Source organism: Zootoca vivipara, chromosome 10, assembly GCF_963506605.1.
Source record: "Zootoca vivipara chromosome 10, rZooViv1.1, whole genome shotgun sequence".
In the NCBI taxonomy this organism is placed as follows: Eukaryota; Metazoa; Chordata; class Lepidosauria; order Squamata; family Lacertidae; genus Zootoca; species Zootoca vivipara.
Window position 1 is genome coordinate 48,190,226 of NC_083285.1, and position 20,610 is coordinate 48,210,835.

Here is a 20,610-nt window from a genome sequence, read left to right on the forward strand (position 1 = left end):
CAGTTCAGACACATCTTTGGTAAAGAGCATGGAAATTCTTCCCCAGTTTTACATTCTTTATCCTATAATAAAATCCCAAGTCAAAACCATCTGGCCACAAACATGATCTTTTTTTTAAATAAAAAAAACATACCAATATTAGAATAAACAAACACATTTGTTCTTAGAATTAAGGGGAGGAAGTTAATATAGTGATTGTTTGAACATAAACACTTCCTTCTACCGGTAGTTGTTTAGAGACCTAACTTTCTACTGGAAACCAATGAAAGGTACATATACACATTCCACAGGGAAACTGCACACAGAGCTGAAGGTTCCTGCTTTAAGCCCCAGTGGAAAAATCCTTATTTCCAGGGAGAAGATGTCCCAGACATGACCTAATAACACACCTTCCTATGCAATCTTGTCCAATAGTGAACCCCCTGGAGGAGAATTAGTCTCTAGGGGTCTCGTAGAGATTTTAGTCACAACTTGCAGGATCCTATGGGGGAAAAGTGTGATCAGACTCTTTCAGGTGAGCAGGTTCACAGCACCTTTTCTGAATAACATGCTATGCATCATAGTTGCTGACTCCCAGTTGTGGAATGGTCCAGGGTAGTTTTTCTTTGTCTGGCATTTCCATTTTAGCAAACGAAAAAAGCGGGAGAAAGCCAAGCAGCCGTTCCTCATTAAATTTGTTTCTGTGAGCAAGGTGGTGGCAGCAACTGTACAGAACTACTTTAGAAGCTGTCCCAGCTTTAGAATTACCTGCATTAGAATGGCAGGTCATAAATCAAATGTAGTAAAAATACAGAGGGAAATAAGCATACCAAATAGTTATACTGAAGCAATTAGTCTATCATCAGCTTAAATATTAGGTCTTAAAAGGGCATAGCATTTATTTATCTCACAATTATTTTAAATAAATAATACTGTGTCTAAACAAATGCATGTAAGTGTTAGGGGAATACCAGAACATCTCTCAGTGTAGTTTTATAAATTACAGTATGGCATTATATGAGCATTGCAGTGATATCTCAAATTTGATGGAACAAATGTTTAACATGATGAAAGCCCTTCTCCAGGTACTTACATAGACCTGTTGAGGAGAGAGACCATAGCTTGGTGACACAACACTTGCTTTGCATGTTGAAAAAAAGTAAGTTAAATGAGGGATAGCACTAATTAAAGTATTTCAGGTAGCAGGGCCAGCTCTGCCAGAAATATTGGAATGCTGTTGTCAGTCATCGTAGATAGTACTTGCATATTCAGTGGAACTTCAGTTTATGAACACCTCGGTTTACGAATTTTCGATTTACGAACGCCGTGGACCCATCTGGAACGGATTAATTAACTTTCCATTACTTTCAATGGGAAAGTTCGTTTCAGTTTATGAACACTTCAGTTTATGAACAGACTTCCGGAACCAATTACACCCATGCTTTGGGTTAAGTACGCTTCAGGTTGAGTACTCCGCGGACCCGTCTGGAATGGATTAATCCACTTTCCACTACTTTCAATGGGAAAGTTCGCTTCAGTTTATGAACGCTTCAGTTTAAGTACTCCGCAGACCGTCTGGAACAGATTAATCCACTTTCCATTACTTTCAATGGGAAAGTTCGCTTCAGTTTATGAACGCTTCAGTTTACGAACAGACTTCCGGAACCAATTGTGTTCATAAACCGAGGTACCACTGTATGTGCAGTGCCTAGTATATTCTTATATAGTATTGGAGCATTTGCATCTTGGCGTAAAAAATTCACTCCAGTAAAATAAAAAGAATGTAAACTTCAGTGGCAACAAAGATTTCAGCATGTGGCCTCGATCCATTTAGTCTGTTCTGTTAACTTCAGCTGAACTAATGTACTGTATAGTGACTAGATTGTGGCTAATGTGGTGTTCTAGAACATGGGTCGACAAACTAATGCCCGTGGGCCAGATCAGGCCCAATTGCCCTCTGGATCGGATCCGCGGACGGTCCTGGAATCGCCGCTTGTATTGGCATGATCGTTCGGGCTGTGCCTTTTTTGCAATTTTTTTTCAGGTGCCATCCCCCCCACCTCCCTCAAACACACTGCAGTGGTGACTCCTCCCTCCTCCTGGTTTCTCCCCGCCCTGTGGAGGAACGGAGCTGGGCCTTGATTGGTGCCAGCCAATCCGAAGCCTTGCTGCCTGTGCGCTGAGGCGCGGCCCAGACTCGCCACCCGCCCGCTGGCCTCTCTGTCCATGGCCACGCTGTGGGCATTGTGATGAGCGCATCGCGGGGCTTCGGCTGGAGCTTGGCATGCCTGCTGGCCCTGCACCTGGCGCCCGAGAAAGCTGGCCCGGAAAGGAGAGGCGCCACCTCCGCCACTGACTCCCAACCGCAAGGCAGAGTGGCAGAGGAGGTAGGAAAGCGGGGGGAGGGGAGGGGCTGGGGGAGAGGGGGGAGAGAGACCAGCCCCCCTCTGTCACGTGTGTGCGCGCAGTCCGGCCTGCCACAAGGTCTGAGGGGTGGTGAACCGGCCCCCTCCTAAAAAAGTTTGCTGACCCCTGTTCTAGAAGGTGATATACTTTTTCTGTGCTTTTGCAATTTTGTTAAAATCTGTTCCTTGGTCATTTTTGCCAGTAAGGACTGGAGTAGGGTGATAAAATTACTTTAGCCTATCAATTTTGATGCTGTAGTCTAATCTATCCACAGTCACCTCATATAGCTTCCAAAGTTCATTGTTAATGAGGATGTAATCACTGGAATGAATCAGTGCTTCACAAGCTGTTAGACAATCCTCTAGTCAGCAGCCAGTGTTTATCTGTCTGCTTCCTAACACACACACAGAATTTTACTGAACATTGTAATGGGGTAATCCTTTGTCTTCTACAAGTGTGAAGGGACATGCCAAAGCCCATGAAGCTACAGGCTCATTGTTGAGAACTTTTTGTTTCACATTCTTTAAATGTTCATTGGCTGAGCCTTCCTGCAGTTGTCATAAAGCTGTGCACTGGTTGTATCACTAATTCTATCACTTTAGGTTTATTACTCTAGCATGGAGGAACTGCCCAGTGCAACCTTGGTTCAGCGAGAGATTGTATGAATCAATAAGAAATCTTTGAAGAAGTAAACAGTCTTTTCTTTATGCCACGGAACAATGCTTCCCATGTACCCGATGAATTGAGAACAGAGAAGAAAAAGTATTCTATGGCAGCTAAAGCAATTCAAAATGGATCAGAGTCAGACTGTCTGAGATTGCTTATTTATATGAGGAATCCCCCCCCCCCCCGACAAAAGTCTATTGGAGTGCCTAACATAAATGTAAGCTAGTAAACCAACAAAGAAACGCTATAGTCACAGAAAACAGTAAAAGCTAGATTAAAACAGTACGTAAAAGCTCAGAAATGAAAGGTTCTTTTCAAGAAATGTCTTTAATTATTCTCAGTTATTATGTGATCTTCCACAATGTACCTTTCAAGTGTTATGTATTACTCACAAAACCCATTATTTGAAATTTTTCCTTTTTTCCACTCTAGGAATGCAATAGCAATCAATCAGTGTCTTGCATATATGGACTACATGCCTGTGCTTGTAATACTTAGGTTTTTTCCTGTTGCAACAGCATGACCAAGTAAAGATGGGGTAGTTTAAATTTGTAGTTGACCTATGTTAAATAACGCATTTGCTGCTCTCAGTTGGAAATCCCCGCAGTTGACTGTATCAGACCATATTCAAACACTGGAAGTACATTAAATATTATACAGATAGTTCACTATTTCCTCTAAACCTTCTGGAACCAATGCATCATTGCCTTGGATAAATAACAATCAGTTTCTTCAGTCTTCCTAGTAACTGGGTCTACATTGCTTTCTTGCTTCCTCTCTCCTAGCAAAAAGGATAATTGATTGAAGAAAGTGTGTGTGCTTCTGGGCATGCGCAGAAGTGCCAGCTGCCATAATACCACACTATTTTTCTAGCAAAATCTAGCAAAATCAGTGTAAAGCAACCCCTATTGCCAAACCCAGGTTCAAAGGGCAGTGAAAGGCACCCCACAGTAGCAGCATGGAAGAAACTGGTCTGAAGCAGATGGGAATTAGGCAGAGAAGATGCTCCCTCTCTTTTCAAGGCTGATTATGTGTGTTTTGTGTGTTCAGTGTTTAAATCCAAAGAATTAAAAATGCAGTTGTTGTTTTTTATCTGTAGTGTTTGAGAACAAAGATAAAATTGTGATCATCATGGAGTATGCAAGCAAAGGGGAATTGTATGATTATATCAGTGAGAGACGAAGGCTGAATGAGCGGGAGACAAGACACTTCTTCCGGCAAATTGTTTCTGCTGTGCATTACTGCCACAAGGTGAGCGAAGGATTAACTTATTTTGCAAATGTCTGTTTATTCCCTTTTAAATACCTTAATTGAGTTTGTTTTTAAAGTGGGGAGGTTCTAGCAATCCCACGTGACAACTTAAAATCCACAGCAGATTTCTGAGTGCTTTAACAAATCTTTAAAAGGGATGTGGGAATAGATTGAGATATTAATATTTGAAAGCCAGAGCACACTTTTAGGGATATAACTTGCCCTGCCTAAAAGCCAGAAGCTGGAAGAACTAGACTTTCTGTATGGACTAATTTTCAGTACTGAGATATATTGTTTTCTGGTGCCTGAGAAGAATGCAGGAGGGAAGAACTGGGGTTGGAATTGAGTTCCGAAAAGAGTTCCCCTGCTGCTTTACAGGCTTTGTGGGAGGATAGATTCCAGTCATTCTTCCCTTAACCACACAGCAAGTGACTAATACATCTCCTGTCACTAGTTACTAGACTGCAAGTGTTATGACTGAAGTGTAAATGCAAAGACCACCCCGATGGCTTGCTTTTTTTTAATCCACCCAGTATTCTCCTTTCTGTCCCTCCTCACCTTCTTTCCCTTACTTTCTTGTTTCAGAATGGTGTTGTCCATAGGGATCTAAAACTGGAAAATATTCTTCTTGATGACAACTGTAATATTAAGGTAAAGGTCATTTCTATTCTCTGTGTATTGTCTGAAAACTTTTTTTAAAAAAAATCACAGGAGCCAGATCTAAACCCGTTCAGTGTCTGCAAAAGCGAGATGCAGAGACTATTCCCCCCCCGACTACTTCAGCATTACATTTTTATATTACTGGGAGTTAAGGGAAGGGTCTCTTTCGCTTTAAGATGAGTAACAGCAATCAACAGGAGAATCGCCATGGGATACAATTGACTTTACAGGTGGTATTTTGGCTGGCTGCTGGGAATATAAAAACGTTCTTGGTCTGCAAGGTTCAAGTGCATCCTCTGGAGCACTCTGAACATCCTTTTGATCACATCTAACAAATAAGCAAACCCTGAAACAAAATAAACTCAAGCAAGGCACATGTCCTTCATTAGGAAATGGCCTTGGAACTCCAGGCACAATGATAGCTTTCAGATTTGCTTTCGGTGATGTCATAACTATGTCAAAAATCCTTAGCAAAAGCATGGGAATGACCTTTTCATTCTTTCTGCCAGGAAAAAAATGGCTATAATACAAGATGTGTGATGCTGATCTGGGAAATTAGTGCTGTTCCCAAGTTTCACCGACAGCTATTTAAAACTCAAATGGTGTTTAATCATATGATACAAGCATTTCTTATATTGGTACCAAATTTCCCATGGCATGGTTTGAAAAGCAGTAACCACAGTGACACAAAGCAGATCTGGGTTTGGTTGGTGCCTGGATGGGGGAGCACAAGGAAACCTCATGTAAACCACCTTGACTTTTGCGGAAGAGAAGATGAGATACAAATAAAGAACAACAATGGAAAGTTCTGCTCTTTACATGTCATACACACTTTAGCCTTGATGCGTGTTTATGAACACCTGGTGTATTCTTTGTTTCTGTGGGATCAGCGGCTCACGGCAATGCCAGTGAAACTTGCATAAAAGAACTGATGGTGGAGAAGAAAGTTCATACCACTGAACTTGAACTAACTGCTTCTGAAAAGTCATATTGAGTCCATAACAGTGACAGAATTTGGATTTTCTCAAACGACGCTTCATTTTCTTCTTCTTTCCATCTTCTCATACCGCTGAGGCATGTCTGCTGTGTTTGATATCAAACAAGCTTCCACTATCAGCCTTGATACTGTAGGCTTAGATCTTGCTTTTGTGGTTTCTGTATTAATCTCAGGGACTTCCCCCTCCCTGCTGTTTCACTAAACAATATTTGTTGGCAAGGAAACACATCTGGGATTGTAAATTATTGATGTGCAGTTGAGTAAATCTGGAAGACCTCATTTCCGAAAACATTTGCAAGTGTACATTTCTAGGAGACTAGAAATGCACTGTTTTGCAAGTTAAGAGAGCTGCGTTTGTCTTTGTAAAAGATTTAACCCCGATCACTTGTTTTAAATGATACAGTTTATCCTGTGATTTTCAAAGCATATTAGAAATGTTTAGGATAGAATGAACCTATCAGCTGAAATAGATATGAAAATGAAAATATTTAGTATCAAATGAAAATGTTTAATATCAAACTTGCAAGTCGTCCATGCATAGGATTTAGTTTTCAGTTTATCTTTTGTGAAGTGGTGGAAAGAGCATGACTCTTATCACCTTTTCTGGAAATGAAGTTTCCTAGCCCTTTGCTGTAGCTGCTGTTGAGCTTTCACTAGCAGACACACTCCTACACTGCCCAATGACATCAGGGTATGTCATTGTTCTTCTATAATAGTAGGAAGTGCCAGCTTACATGCAAGGGAAGTCCCCACATTACCAGGAACCGGAATACAAATACCTAAACTTTGCAAAATCCTGTGGTATGAATCTCTTCCCAATCTCAATTTCAGTCATTATGATGCACATCTACATTTCTTATTAACTTGAAGTCAGCAAGAATTTACCACAGCAAGCTGCACTTTTTTTGCTCTATAAACAGTTTCCCACAAGTTCTCACAGCACCTTGAAAGTGTTATTTACTATAACATTCAATGGGCACTTAGGAAGCTAGCAAGCAAAGGCAAAGGATGATAATCTTTTCCTAAATTAAACAACTGACCAAGTTACCGCCTCTCTCCTAAATAACCACAGAAGACAAAAATGCAGATTTAATAAAAACAATGGGATGTTGGAAAATGAAAAGGGGAAGCACAATAAATGTATCAACCTGGTAAGGAAATCAACAAGGCTCTGACTGTGTGTTTATAAGTATTGTTTTATTTGTTTAGAACCGTGCACTCCATAGACAAACCTTGGGTTTCATGAACATGGTACATGCTTGTCAATAATTCAACTATGTTTGCTAGTCTGTGAGTCAATAGAAAAAGATCCAGTTTCTTAGCTGGTGCAAACTGAAGTAAAGGAGCAATGTCAGTTTACCCTGAGTCCCAAATACTTGAAGGGAGTGCAGGATTCATACTGAATGAGTAAATTTCATCATGTTTTTTTGTAAGTAGTGGAAACAGTCATTTCCTCGAAGGTAAGGGAATTCAAAGTCTGGCTTTGCAGCAACCCCTCCCTGTTTGGAAACCTTTTTTGAATTAATACTTTGGCTCCATTTAAGTGCCAGGAACATGAAAGAATCTTGGCTACTATGATTTTTTTCCCATATTGGGGGGAGGGAAAATGACAGCTCTAATGGGAAAAACTGATAAACATCAGTCTGTGATTATGGGAGTTGGCTGTGATAGAAACACTATTTCCTGAATGACTGAATTGAAAACATGGATACCTGTTAGGAGCTGGCTTTTTAAAAAATGGTGTATATTTATATATGCATGTAGATATTCATGCATTTTGTAGACTATGATAGGGGACAGATTCTCCTAAGCAGAGTGTACCAGGCAGTATCAGAATTAGCATGAGCTGTGGCGTGCCCTCCAAGTAAAGTCAGTTCCCCTGACTACTCCACAATCTCTAATGCTGAAACGGTTAAATTTAGATTGACCAAACCACTGTTCTTTAGCTCAAGACTGAATTCCTGCCAGCCAATCAGAGTGATTTGATAAGAAAGTGGAATTTATTTAAGACAATTAACCGCAACCTGAGCCCCAAGAATGCATTTGCAGACTGCAGTTGTACACCAGCTGCTTCTAATGAGATTCTAGGCCAGTGAAGGTTTTACAGAACACAGTTTCCCCATAGTTTCCCTCTTACATTTGCCTCTGAAGGATTACTACAATATGGGTTGAGATACCAGGTTTGTTTTTAAAGTCCTGTTGCAAATGAACTTGAGGTGATATACCACAATTGGTACAGATTGGTACAGATTGGTACTCAATGCCCAGGTTGGTGTAATCAATAAATCACACTCCCTATCTTACATTTTGGTAAGTTGCACTTCAGGACATGGTTGCATTTGTCTTCACAGATTGCAGACTTTGGACTTTCAAATCTTTATCAGAAAGACAAATTTCTTCAGACTTTCTGTGGAAGCCCACTGTACGCATCTCCAGAAATTGTCAATGGAAGACCCTACCGAGGCCCAGAGGTAAGCAGAATGTGGAAGAAAGGAAGTGAAATGAAAGTATTTTTCTCACACATGAGACCCTGCAACAAAAAGTTGCAATGTGGTACATGTCTGGGGCGTTTGGCTGCTTGGAATTTGATTAAATGATCACAGTCTTGGCCTTGATAAATCAAATAGGTTCTTCATCTTTAGCATGAGAAACTGTTAAAATACTGCTTTCATTAGTTTTGGGTACAAACCACCAGATTTTCTTATAGCTATCTTGTCATATCTGTAGGATATTAAGCATTGCTGAATATTCAATGCTTCTTCACATTTGACTTCAGGTGACCACTTTTCTGTCTGCTATGTTTCTTGTCTCTTTGCTTTAGGTCGACAGCTGGGCTCTCGGTGTACTGCTTTACACCCTGGTTTATGGAACCATGCCCTTTGATGGCTTTGATCACAAAAATCTAATCAGGCAGATCAGCAGCGGAGAATACCGTGAGCCAACACAGCCCTCAGGTATCAAAAAGACCTGGCACAGTGAATTAAAATGATATAATAAGGATTTGTTTTTACCTATTTTCTAGTCCTTGGTTTATGGAAGTCTTAGGATAATGGTAAGATAAATGACACAGGGCAGGTGGTTCTCAAATTACTTCCTAATTTCAGCATATTTCATTTAAAAAAGACTGTTGTGGGAAACGCAGAGGATTCTATGTTAGTAGATTTTATTGCTTTCAGGAAACTTTGCCCACCTCTCTTCAGATACATCCAAGACAGCAGAAAGTCTTTTCATTTTTGCAAATGGAATTGGTCGGACAAGCTGTTAAATGATACACAGTAGTGATTCGTATCAGTCCTGGTAACTTTGCACAGCAGCATACATTAAAAAAACCAAGGAAACGATGAATAGCCCTGGAGGAACAAATCATTATCCCAAGAATTTGGTCCCATGTCTACCATCAATAACAATAATTGCATGGCTTCTAGAATCCCAGAGAAGGGGAACCTGTGCTCCTCCAGATGTTGGACTTCCCAGCTAGTGCAGCCAGGGATTTATGGGAGTTTTAGTCAAACATCTGGAGGGCCACAGGTTCTACAGCTTTGTAGTATACAGGAGGTGGCTGATGGAGGTGGCTAATTTTAGACTGACAATTTGACACAGTGGTAGCATTTGACTTGATAATCTGCAGTGTTTATCATGGGTTGAATTGAGAGTTGGGCTAAGAGAGGAGTAAATTGCTTCATTTTTCTGCTGGTTGTAGGATAAAAATCTTCAAGCTTTGAGAACAGTGGAGTTTGCTGAGGTTCTTGAAGCAATGAGTTGTGTTCATAGGTTAGCAACAACAAGAATGAAGTGGACTCAAGAAACCAGACAGAAAAATGTTTTATTTAAAGGAGAGCAGGGATCGTTTTGATTATAAGATCAACTTTTCTGGATCATGTCAAAGGTCCATCAGGTCCAGCTTCCTGCTTCCCACAGTGGTAATCAGGTGCAAGGAAAGTCCATAAGTAGGGTTTGAGGACAATAATTGTTTTCTGTTATTTGTCTGCTTCTGCATATTAAGAGAAAAGACGGCCTCTGTACCTGGAAAAGGAAAGATATCTGAGAATTGATTGCTATATGGAACCTTCTAGTTTAGAGGCAGTCTGTCTCTCAATAAGTTGAAGTTAGAGAGGCCAACAACAGAAAAGGGCTTAATAAATATCCCCCCTCTCTCCAAGAAGTCATTGCATTTCAACAAAAGCTTCCAGAATTCTCCATTCCCTTCCCTCCCCTCCCCATCCATTTCATTATCAATACCCATGTATCCCCGCAAAAGTGGGTGGTATTCAGTGCTAGTCCTACTCAAAACAGACCCATTGGACTTAATAGACAGGGCTATTAGTTCAGAACCAATTAATTTCAGTGGATCCTCTTTTAAGCAGGATTGAACACAACCCAGAATGCATTGGATTGCTAGTCATTCCAGCTGCAAAGGATTTCCCAAGCATTTCAACAGAAGCCTCCAGAATTCTCTCTTCCTCTCCTTGCAAGTCTCCATTCCAAATGGAGAAAAATAGGTTCTCAAGATGCCTTGCTCAAGGGAAGCCTGTGGGTCCTTTCCTTTGCCTTGTGATGAAAAAATGAAATAAAATCGACCCTCTCTCTCCTCCTCTCCCCCCCCTCCACACATACTGATGAAGTATTCAGACTTGAAAGAGCAAACAAACGCATGGTTCTGATTGGTGTAGCCCCTCACCCACCAGCTTGTTTTTTGTGCCTTTGGGCTTGCTTTGCCTCTCAGAGAGAAAAAGCATGACAAAAGAACCTTTAAGAAAGGAAGGGGTGGGGAAAACAAAGGCTTTCCTGTTGGTTTCATTTTTTGTTTGTAGGAAATTTAGGTGGGGGCATAGAAAATTTAGTTGTGTGGAGGCGGGCAAGCCTGGTTATAGGTCTGACAGGAATAGCAAAATACTATCAATAGCAGGTTGGAGAGGCAATCAATAGCAGGTTATCAATAGCAGGTTGGAGAGGCAATCAGAAAGCGGTACCCCAATCTAGAAGAGGGGGAAAGTATAAAAGACAAAGGGGAGGTAGATAGAGGAGGGATGATAAATCTTTATATGTGGTGTTCATTTTCTGTTATTTATTACTTATTATTTATTATGTTACAATTAAATTCTGTTACAATAAACTTTTAGAATAATTTGAACTTTAGAATTTTCTAAAGTTGGAGGTGAACTCTGGGCTTGAATCTTCAAGCAAGGTTGTAGGAAGAATGTTGAGGCCACATTATAAAATGTCTCATGAAATAAAATTCCTATAATATTAATGTCCTCGAGCAAAAGACAGTTTGAGCACTTTAATATTTTGTGTGTTTTGAGAGTTTGGAAACACACAAATATTGCAGCATGAGAAAACTCTCCTCATGTGGAGGGAAATCTTGTTTTGTGTAAACCCTATACAAACAAAGATTAGACAGTTTGCATGACATACTTTACCATTTACACCTTTATTATGGGCATAGTGGTGCACAACAAATCTGCTCGCATGGTTTTTGCATTGGTAGTAGCTCGAAGGAATGGGCAGACCATGGCTCACACAGGATAAAGTTTGCAATTTGCTTGAAGATGGCAATAGGAAGATAAGGAAAGCTCTGCCTGCCCAGAACATTTGGATAATAGTAAACATTTCTGTTACACGAAAAACGTCCTGTCGCACATGTATGAAGGTGAACACGGGTGTGCTGAGAATCTGCCATGCACATTAACCTAGCTGTCACTGAGTTGATAAATCTGTCTTTAGATTTCAGGTGGGGGTTTCTCTATACAAAAAAATTCCCCCCTATAAAAAACTAGACGTCAAGGAGAAGGATTATAGCTTACCGTTCTCTGTGACATCTACTTTTCTCTCTGTGTGTTGCTTGCTTGCTTGTTGTTTGGCTGTCTGGATTCATTCATGTGAGCTCCTGCCTGCAGGCTGAAGTCGTGCAGCCCAGACACAGGTTTATCCTCTCACTGAGAACTAGGCCATAGTGATTCAATAGCCCGTGTATTTCATGAGACGGTAACGCTAATATAGAAAGCTACTCAGATTACTAAAACACAGTGGCAACTTGTATCATGAGTGTTTAGCTAGGGAATATCTGAAGGCAGATAGCTGTCAAAAGAGCTATAACGCTGACCTGTTGCAGTGCTTTGTTGCACTTGTTTCTATGTCATGCTTCCAAATTAGAATTAAAGTTTTAAAAAGTCATGGTAGAATGGTTGAAATTGGTGTTCTTTTTCTGTAGATGCTCGAGGCCTGATCAGGTGGATGCTGATGGTGAATCCTGAGCGCAGAGCAACTATTGAAGACATAGCCAACCACTGGTGGGTTAACTGGGGCTACAAGAGCAGCGTTTGTGACTGTGATGCCCTGCAAGACTCTGAGTCCCCCTTGCTGTCTCGGTTCATAGATTGGCATCATCGTTCTAGCGGCTTGCAGCCAGAGACTGACACCAAAATGAAGTGCCTTTCCAAACCAAAAGGATCTGAAGTCACACTAGAGAGACAGAGATCCCTCAAAAAATCAAAGAAGGAAAATGACATTGCACAGTCTATCCAGGAAGGAGGAGTTGAAAATGCATGCAAGCCAAACTCCAAGAGGCCAAAAGGCATCTTAAAGAAAAGGAGCAACAGTGAACATCGCTCTCATAGTGCAGGATATATAGAAGGAGTAGTCAATCCAGTATTACCCTCCACTTTTAAAATGGAGCAGGAGTTATGCAGGACAGGGATGTCCAGTAAGAACGTTGTGGAGGGGGAGGTAACGGGTAAATACAGCACTAAGCAGTCTTCCTTAATGCCAAAAAAGGGAATCCTTAAGAAGACTCAGCAAAGAGAATCTGGCTACTACTCATCTCCAGAACGGAGCGAATCTTCAGAACTCTTGGACCGTAATGAGGAGGCAGGAAATAGCGATACGTCCCCAGGCATTATTGAAACATTAAGGATAGAGTCTCACAGTCATTCCTACAGGCGCAAAGGTATTTTAAAACATAGTAGCAAGTATTCCACCAGTAGCACGGATTCTGCTTTGATCAGCCCCGACACACCGATGCTGGAAGCCATGGAGGAAGCAATCCTGCCTGGAGATGGATTATCTCGAAGTTATAGCCGCCCTTCCAGCGTGATTAGTGATGACAGCATCCTGTCCAGTGACTCTTTTGACTTGGTGGATTTGCAAGAGAACAGGCTTAGGATAAGGAGCTGTGTGTCTGCTGAAAACTTCCTCCAGATCCAAGATTTCCAAGGACTTCAAAATCGCTCACGGCCACAGTATCTGAAGCGCTATCGGAATCGGACAGGCGATAGCAGTTTTTCTCTGCTTACAGACATGGATGATGTCACTCAGGTCTACAAGAAAGCTCTGGAGATCTGTAACAAACTTAACTAGCAGAGGGAAGATAGCAGGGCTGGAAGGAAAGGGTTTTGGGTACCTTTATGATGGAGTTGGCCCAGTATCAATTTGCTGACAGTGGTAGCGTTATTGAAGTGATGTTGAGCAGACAGACTGAGCAGAAATACTTAAGTTATGTTGAGGAAAAATTCATCTCATGCTCATTATGCAACCTTATAGCTCATTCAGTCAAAATACTACCTAGAATCCAAAGAAGTTACAATAAAGTATGAAGCAGAGACTCTGGAATCTGGCAGACAGAAAAGGATCATATTGCAGTGGCTGTAAGTTGAAGCTAGACAAAATGTAAACTGGAAAAAGGGTACATATATTTATATTAGAGAAGGTAACTAACCACTGGAAAAGCTATAATGCTAAAAGTAAAACAAAACATTTTTTTAAAAAAGAAAGTCAACTGTTAAGTATAAGAAATCATTTGCTGGTAGATTTGTCAATATCTATATGCCCTAAGGAATATGCACATGCAGAAGAGGGCTGCCAGCTGCACGCATAGTTGCCCAGCCTATGATTGACACTGCCAGTTATCATTTGATAGTGTCGCCTGCTGAAATGTGATTAGTAATTTGAGTGGAAGTTATTTGAATTTATAGAAAAGTTAGTCTAGGAAGAGATAGCAATGTAGTAAAAGGATGGAGTGTTGGGAGTGAGGAAGATTTCTTCTTCCAAGCAAAAGAATAATATGAAATAAATTCCATCAGGGGCTCTGGAAATCTGCATAATCACTGTAAGGCTACATAAAATGCCAAGGAAAGACCAGACAAGCACACTGAGAAGTAGCTACTTGCCAGTAGTCTCTCTACATACCTGTGTGTATGTAATGTATGGCTACTGAGAAACTAGAATGAATCAAACAGTATGCAGGCAAGCTTTAATTCATTGAAGATTTTTCAGCAGCAGTCTGGAAATGAGACAATACAGTCTCCCCTCACTAAAGGAATAAGGAATTGTGCATCTATGCACACTTAGGTGAACTATAAAGTTCAACAAAATCATGATACCATAAACTGGTAGAATTTTAGTTGGATGAATTGAGTTTTGTAGTTATAAACTTCAAAGTGTTTCACAGAATTCCAGAGCCCTTGTCAGTATGTAATGCAATGGGGGAATGGTTTATGAGTAGGAAGAAGGTAATAGGAAAGTAGACTTGAGGGATTCAGTTTAAGAATGTGTATGTATTTGGGTTGATGTTTCATAGACAGGGGGGTCAAATCAGAGAAGACAAAAGATTTATTTCCGATGGGTTTAATTTAAATATTGCAGCTAAAGCAGGGGTAGCTAACATGTGGCTCTCCAGGTTTTGTTGGACTCTAGTTCCCCTCCGCCCCAGCCAGCATGGTCAGTAATCAAGGGTGATGTGGGTTATCATGGAGGGACACAGACTAGCCACCCCTGAGTTAAAGGCTTCAACTCCCATAAAGGTACCACTTGGGTCTACTGGATTACGTGAATGTAAGCCTCTTTTTAAATAGGCACTATGTGTTTGACAGGCCTGGGCAATTCAGAAAAGCTTCTGGTCACGGTTATTCCAGTAAGCAGCTCTTAGTTCAAATAGAGTTGCATTACTGTATTAGCTTACAACACCAAATTGTTTGCAGCTTTAAAACAAAGTCAACATGTACACATAACTACAGGAAATAGTCCAAGATTCTTTTCCTGTGTTTAACCAGTGCCAACTTCATGACTTTAGCTGAAAGCAGAAACTATCGTACTCTAACTTGGGGCTCCAAATGTTTCAGGGAACTAGTGCCAAACTGAAGAGATTCCAGAGTAAAAGACAAGAAAATACCTGAGCTGGTGGGAAATGTTTTATATTTCTCATAAGTATGCCTGAACTGCCTATACGTTGTGTAAGAACACTTTCACTTCACATTCAGATGGGTGAATTATTTAGTTCCAGTTTCCTGAAAAGGTTTCCTAATTCTTCAGAACAGCTGTATCTCTCTACAAGCCAATGAACCAAATTAATTAACCGGTCTTGGTCAAAATGTCATTGATTCCTTATAAAATCCATATACCCAGACTTCTACACATGAGAATGGAATCGCTCCCCTTCACCCACCCATCCCTGTGGTTGAGTTAGGATTCTCTGTTTACTATTTGATATATGTCACAGTATGAAGCAAAGGAATATACCTTCTTTGGAATTGCAACTCTAATATTCATGCCATGTGCGATGTACAGCCCACTCCTAAATCATGTTTACTAAGAAGTAAACAAGTCAAGTAATTAAGCATAGAATTACAGCCTTGGAAGGATGCAGAAGTCTAAAAGATTTGCTGTGCCTTCTTTTGAAACAGAGTACTGCAGTAATTTGGATAAAACTTTGTGTTAGCATCAAGATCATGTTTTAATCCAGGGCGTAAGCCTTGCTCCCTTGGCAGCTGTGACTGTTCTCAGTTGACCTAATGGAGTTTTATTTCAGTGGAACAATACTGACTTACAATGCCTGCCCATCTGGCTGAATTAAATGTTTAATTGATGTATGTAGTGAAGAAAAGGGAACTCAGCTGCCCTGGAGAGGAACTAAGAATCACCCGTACATCTGAGCTCTACTTAGCCCACAGGGAGAACTGCGGCCCTCCATATGTTGCTGGATTACAACTCACATCATCCCTTTCCATTGGCCATGCTGTCTGGGGCTGATGGGAGTTGGAGTCCTCCAACATTCAGAGGGCCACTGCCCGAGGCTGTTGCCCAGGCCTGCCGTCTTGTGTACAAATGTGAATGATTGACTGATTGCTGCCAAACTGGAAAATGTTCTGTAGGGACTTACTGGCATGTTACCATTCCTAGAAGAAGCAGAACACTTGACTGCACATTGTTGTTATTATTATTATTATTAGCGTTGTGTATTTTTTCCTTCTTATTTAATTTGGGACTTTTTTGTATTTCAAAGTTGACTTTTTATTTGAATTTGTCTCTTTTAATTTATTGGTCTGAAAGCCATTTCAAGGGTATAATAATATATTTTGGTGTAATTTAATTGGTGCAGCATTATTCTACAGCTCTGGCCAAAATGTTACCTTTAAAAATAATAATTTGTTGTTTTTCTTTTGCTCATTGTTTGGTTTTATCTCTACGAGGCAGGGGAAAAAGCTGGATAATCACCCAAAGTGTTTGTATTTTTAATCTGATACTGTCTTTTTTATTAAATAAAAAGTCAATAAAATGTGAATGGTGTTGATTTCCCCGTCCTTTTAAAGAATCGGCTTTGGGGCATCTATTTAATGACTATTTTACACAGGATTGCAACACTTCCTTACAAAAGGTTCAATGGCGTTGAGTCAGAGCTTTTGTCTTCTAGCTATACTGGGAGATGGTGTGGGTAATTGTTGGAACTTGAATGCTATGAGCAATTTGGCATACTAAAAGATCCAATATTTTCATCTTTATTTAAGGGATATATATCCCATCTTTTGTAGTGAACAGTTCAAAGCAGCTTAGCAAAATAAAATTCTAAACCACCACCAGCAGAGTAAAATAAGAATTAGAATACCAAAAAAATAATAATTTAATAGACTTTCAGTTCCTCATTTGGAGGCAAGCAGTGCTACCGTACTAACAAGAGCCAATCTCATTATCCCATTTGTAGTCAAGGAACATCCTAATATCCTCTGAACGGGCAAAGAAGGAAAGATAGTTTGTATTTTCCTTTTTTAAAAGCTGGATGTGAATGCTTATGTAATCCAAATGCTAATTAGGCAAAAGACTGTTCACCATCTGCTGTGATAAGATGTGTCGTGATTCAAGGAATATTGCTTTTAGCTTGCAGATAGGTTGCCTGGGAGAAGACAAAAATATACATGGACCTCCAATTTATTAAATTCATCACAGTCTACTTTGATAGGCCAAGCATTATCAAGTCTTTGATTCCCAGAAGCCATTTTTTGTGCTTGTTCATATACAATCCAAACAGAAGAATTTCATCAAAAATGTACTTTGTTTAGGTTCTTCCCTACATTATGAACAATGATTTGACAGTAACATTTTTTTAAAGGACTGGAACTACAGAAGTAAAATGCAGTAATTTAAAATAAACCCCCACTTGCCCTACCATTTCAGTTCAAACAGAATGGGCTGAGCTTCTGGACAAGCTTCTAGCTTGGGCTTCAGGTAAGATGGACCACACATTTTTAATACCATGCTCTGGGTTTGCACAAAAGTATTTCCAGAGAGTTTACAGTCCAACCCTATGGATGTTTACTCAGAAATAAATCACACATAATTCAACAGAAGTTCCATAAGCGATTATAAAATGGCTTTAAATGACTCATTCCCATATCTGCTTGTCCCTTGCCTAGAAAGCATGGGTCCCAGTGGTCTTCTGTTTGCTCTACTGCTTCCCCTGTGGAAACCCACTCTTTAGTGCTGAATTGGAGCAAATGACAAGCCGCGCAAAACCTGATTGCCATTTGTTCCGATTCAACAGTAAAGAACGGGTTTCCCAGGGGAAAGCAGTGGGAGAAGCAGAAGTCTGGATGAGCCCTTAGTTTTGAAGTTTGTGGCAGGGCATAATGAAGGAGGCAGTTCCACAGCTATGACTGCATAAAGTGACAGCTTAAACTGATAAGGGTGAATGAGCAATCTAGAGCCAATAACTCAGGCATAGGTTAACTCGGCACTCCAGATGTTTTGGGACTACAACTCCTATCCTCCCTAGTTAACAAGACCAGTGGTCAGGGATGATGGGAGTTGTAGTCCCAAAACATCTGGAGGGCCGAGTTTGCCTATGCCTGCAAAAACTCTTTTCGGTTGCGTCCCATAACTTCCTCCACTGAACTCAAAGCTTATCTTACTTGCTCCTTGGAACAACCAGGTCATGTAAGTTGGACAGAGCCATAGCAACTATAATGTAGCCGAGGACTATAATTTATGCTTCGTGGCCCCCTCAACACCCAGGCTGCTGTGCTACACTGACTCTCATTTGCACCCCGGTCTTAAATATGTTCTCTTAATTTTGGTGAAATTACTTGCCACTGATTAATGCTTAGGATTGCAGATTTCATGGCAAAAAGTATCAAAAATGAGCGCCTCTTCACTTAAGGTGGGTTTCACTGCCTTCAGACAGCTCTGGCATCTGAAAGCTGCACCTGACGTCTATTACATTCATTTTAAGTTGCATGGGGCCTTGTAAAACAAACGAGCCTTTCCCTTACAGCCCCTGTGTCTCTTTTTGGCCACATTCCTCATTTTTAATTTGGGCTTAGCAACCTTTAATCACATTTGGCCTGACACACTTCATTATAATTTTTTTTTGAAAGGCAGCCCATTGTGTGTTCTAGCAGCACGCACCACTCTCGTCTCCGTGTGAGTCTCTGGCTGTGGTGACGACAGAAAATTACAGAATGTAAATTCAAAAATGCACTCAGTGTATTTCGTGCAGAGTGGGATACTGCTTATTAACGCAGCAGGGACTCTGGGCCTCTACAAACCAATAGCTATGTCTGGGAGGGGACAGTGCTTATTAACACAGCAGGAAGACAAGACTTCGCTCTGCTGCCTGCCTAAATGCTGACAAGAGAGGCGGACGAGCATCCGGAAACCTCGTTCTCCTGCATGTAAAAATAGAATCTCCTTGCCACACACATACATTCTTTTTGCAAATGGCAGGAGACAAAAAGTAATGAAACTCTCTGCACATAGCAATTGCAGAAAACTCAGTACAAAGAAAGAGTGAGCTAATGTCAAATTATTGAAAATACCTTGAACTCAGGCTCGGGGGGGATCCACCCTTGGGACAAAATGGAGGAAGGGAGCTACTGTGACGCCGCCTGCTAAACTGGGGAAAGACTTAGGGCGATTTAGAATGTCCCTTTGTTTGGCATGCATTATTTGTTAATGCTGTATAGACATGAGAAGTGAGCCATTTTAAAATTGAATTGACATTCAATCCAGTCTAGCTTTTACATATTTATTGTCCTGAGAAACTGGAGAAAACAGCTACAAATCGAAGAGTTATGTGTCAACACAGGAAACTGTATTGGCTACACTGACTTAGCAATGGCTGTCCATAGTTTCCGAAACAATTCTTTCCCAGTCCTACCAAGAGTTGTGAAGATCAGGGGAAAATGGGGGAAAACCCTCCTGTTCCCATCAATTTTTCCAATCTTTCCTCCCCCACCAGGTCTTGGCATCTCTAGTCCTATCTAGAGATACCACCAGGGATAACTTTTGCCTGGAAAGCAGTTCATAGCTGTCAATTTTAAGGGAAAATTCCCTTATGCTGAATAGGCTTCCTCGGGAGAAAAGGGAAAACTTGACAGCTATGAAGCAGTTGCTCTACCACTGAACTACTGTCCTTCCCCATGCAATACAGTCATACCTTGGTTTAAGTACGCCTCGGTTTCAGTATGGAAAGTTCACTTCATATGCTTCAGGTTAAGTACGGACCAATTACACTCATACCTCGGGTTAAGTACGCTTCAGGTTGAGTACTCCACAGACCGTCTGGAATGGATTAATCCACTTTCCATTACTTTCAATGGGAAAGTTCGCTTCAGGTTAAGTACGCTTCAGGTTAAGTACAGACTTCCGGAACCAATTGTGTTTGTAAACCGAGGTACCACTGTAGTTTTTACTTATAACTACACTACTCCTGTCCTTTCTGCCAACAAATACTGGCTATATGGAAGACTTCACTCTTCACAAGTCACATTTTATACAGTAAAAGAGCAGAACTTTGTTCCAAAATGGGGACCACAGTTGGTTGATTTAACTTTGGAATGGTTTTCTATAATGCAATAAATATACCCAAGATAGGATAGCTGTGTGATGGGAGGACCTTAGGGAGCTGCTGTATCGGGCAGACTATGGGTCCATCTCACCTGATATTGTCCATTCTGACTAGCATTGGCTTTCATGGTTTCAGGTAGAGGTACCCATCAGCTAATCTTCCCACAATGCCTCAGAGTTTCAATGTAGCATTGCTCCAATATGATGCTCCGCCGGGGCTTAAATTGCATTGTGGGGAAATTAAAATGGCAGCTGCCATTGCCTGGAGAAGACAAACAGTGACACTGAGAGCAGCTCCAGGTCTAAACAGATGTGACCTGGGGTCAGCTGGGGTCCTGGGGACATTTGGGGTCAGCTATAGGCTCTTCTGGAGACCCTTGGCAGCTGCCCAACAATGCCAGTCCCTGATGCTGAGCCTAGCTGTAGATCTACCAGGTTATCATCAGGAACACAGAACTGAATTGTGAACTTGGTGACAAATCCATGCAACTGAACAGCATATGCTTCCAATGGGTATGTGTGCATGCATGTGTGTATTA

At 40.9% G+C, this 20,610-nt stretch overlaps 1 protein-coding gene across 1 annotated transcript in view; it reads left to right on the forward strand.

The window, feature by feature from the left end:
* Positions 1–20,410, forward strand: part of NUAK1 (NUAK family kinase 1) — a 52,573-nt gene extending 32,163 nt beyond the window's left edge. The window contains exons 3-7 of the mRNA XM_035126913.2: positions 4,151–4,302; positions 4,888–4,953; positions 8,311–8,430; positions 8,781–8,913; positions 12,171–20,410. Coding sequence (XP_034982804.2) covers positions 4,151–4,302; positions 4,888–4,953; positions 8,311–8,430; positions 8,781–8,913; positions 12,171–13,315 — 1,616 coding nt within the window. The 3' untranslated portion in view covers positions 13,316–20,410. The remainder of the gene's footprint in view (positions 1–4,150; positions 4,303–4,887; positions 4,954–8,310; positions 8,431–8,780; positions 8,914–12,170) is intronic.
* Positions 20,411–20,610: the final 200 nt, after the last annotated feature.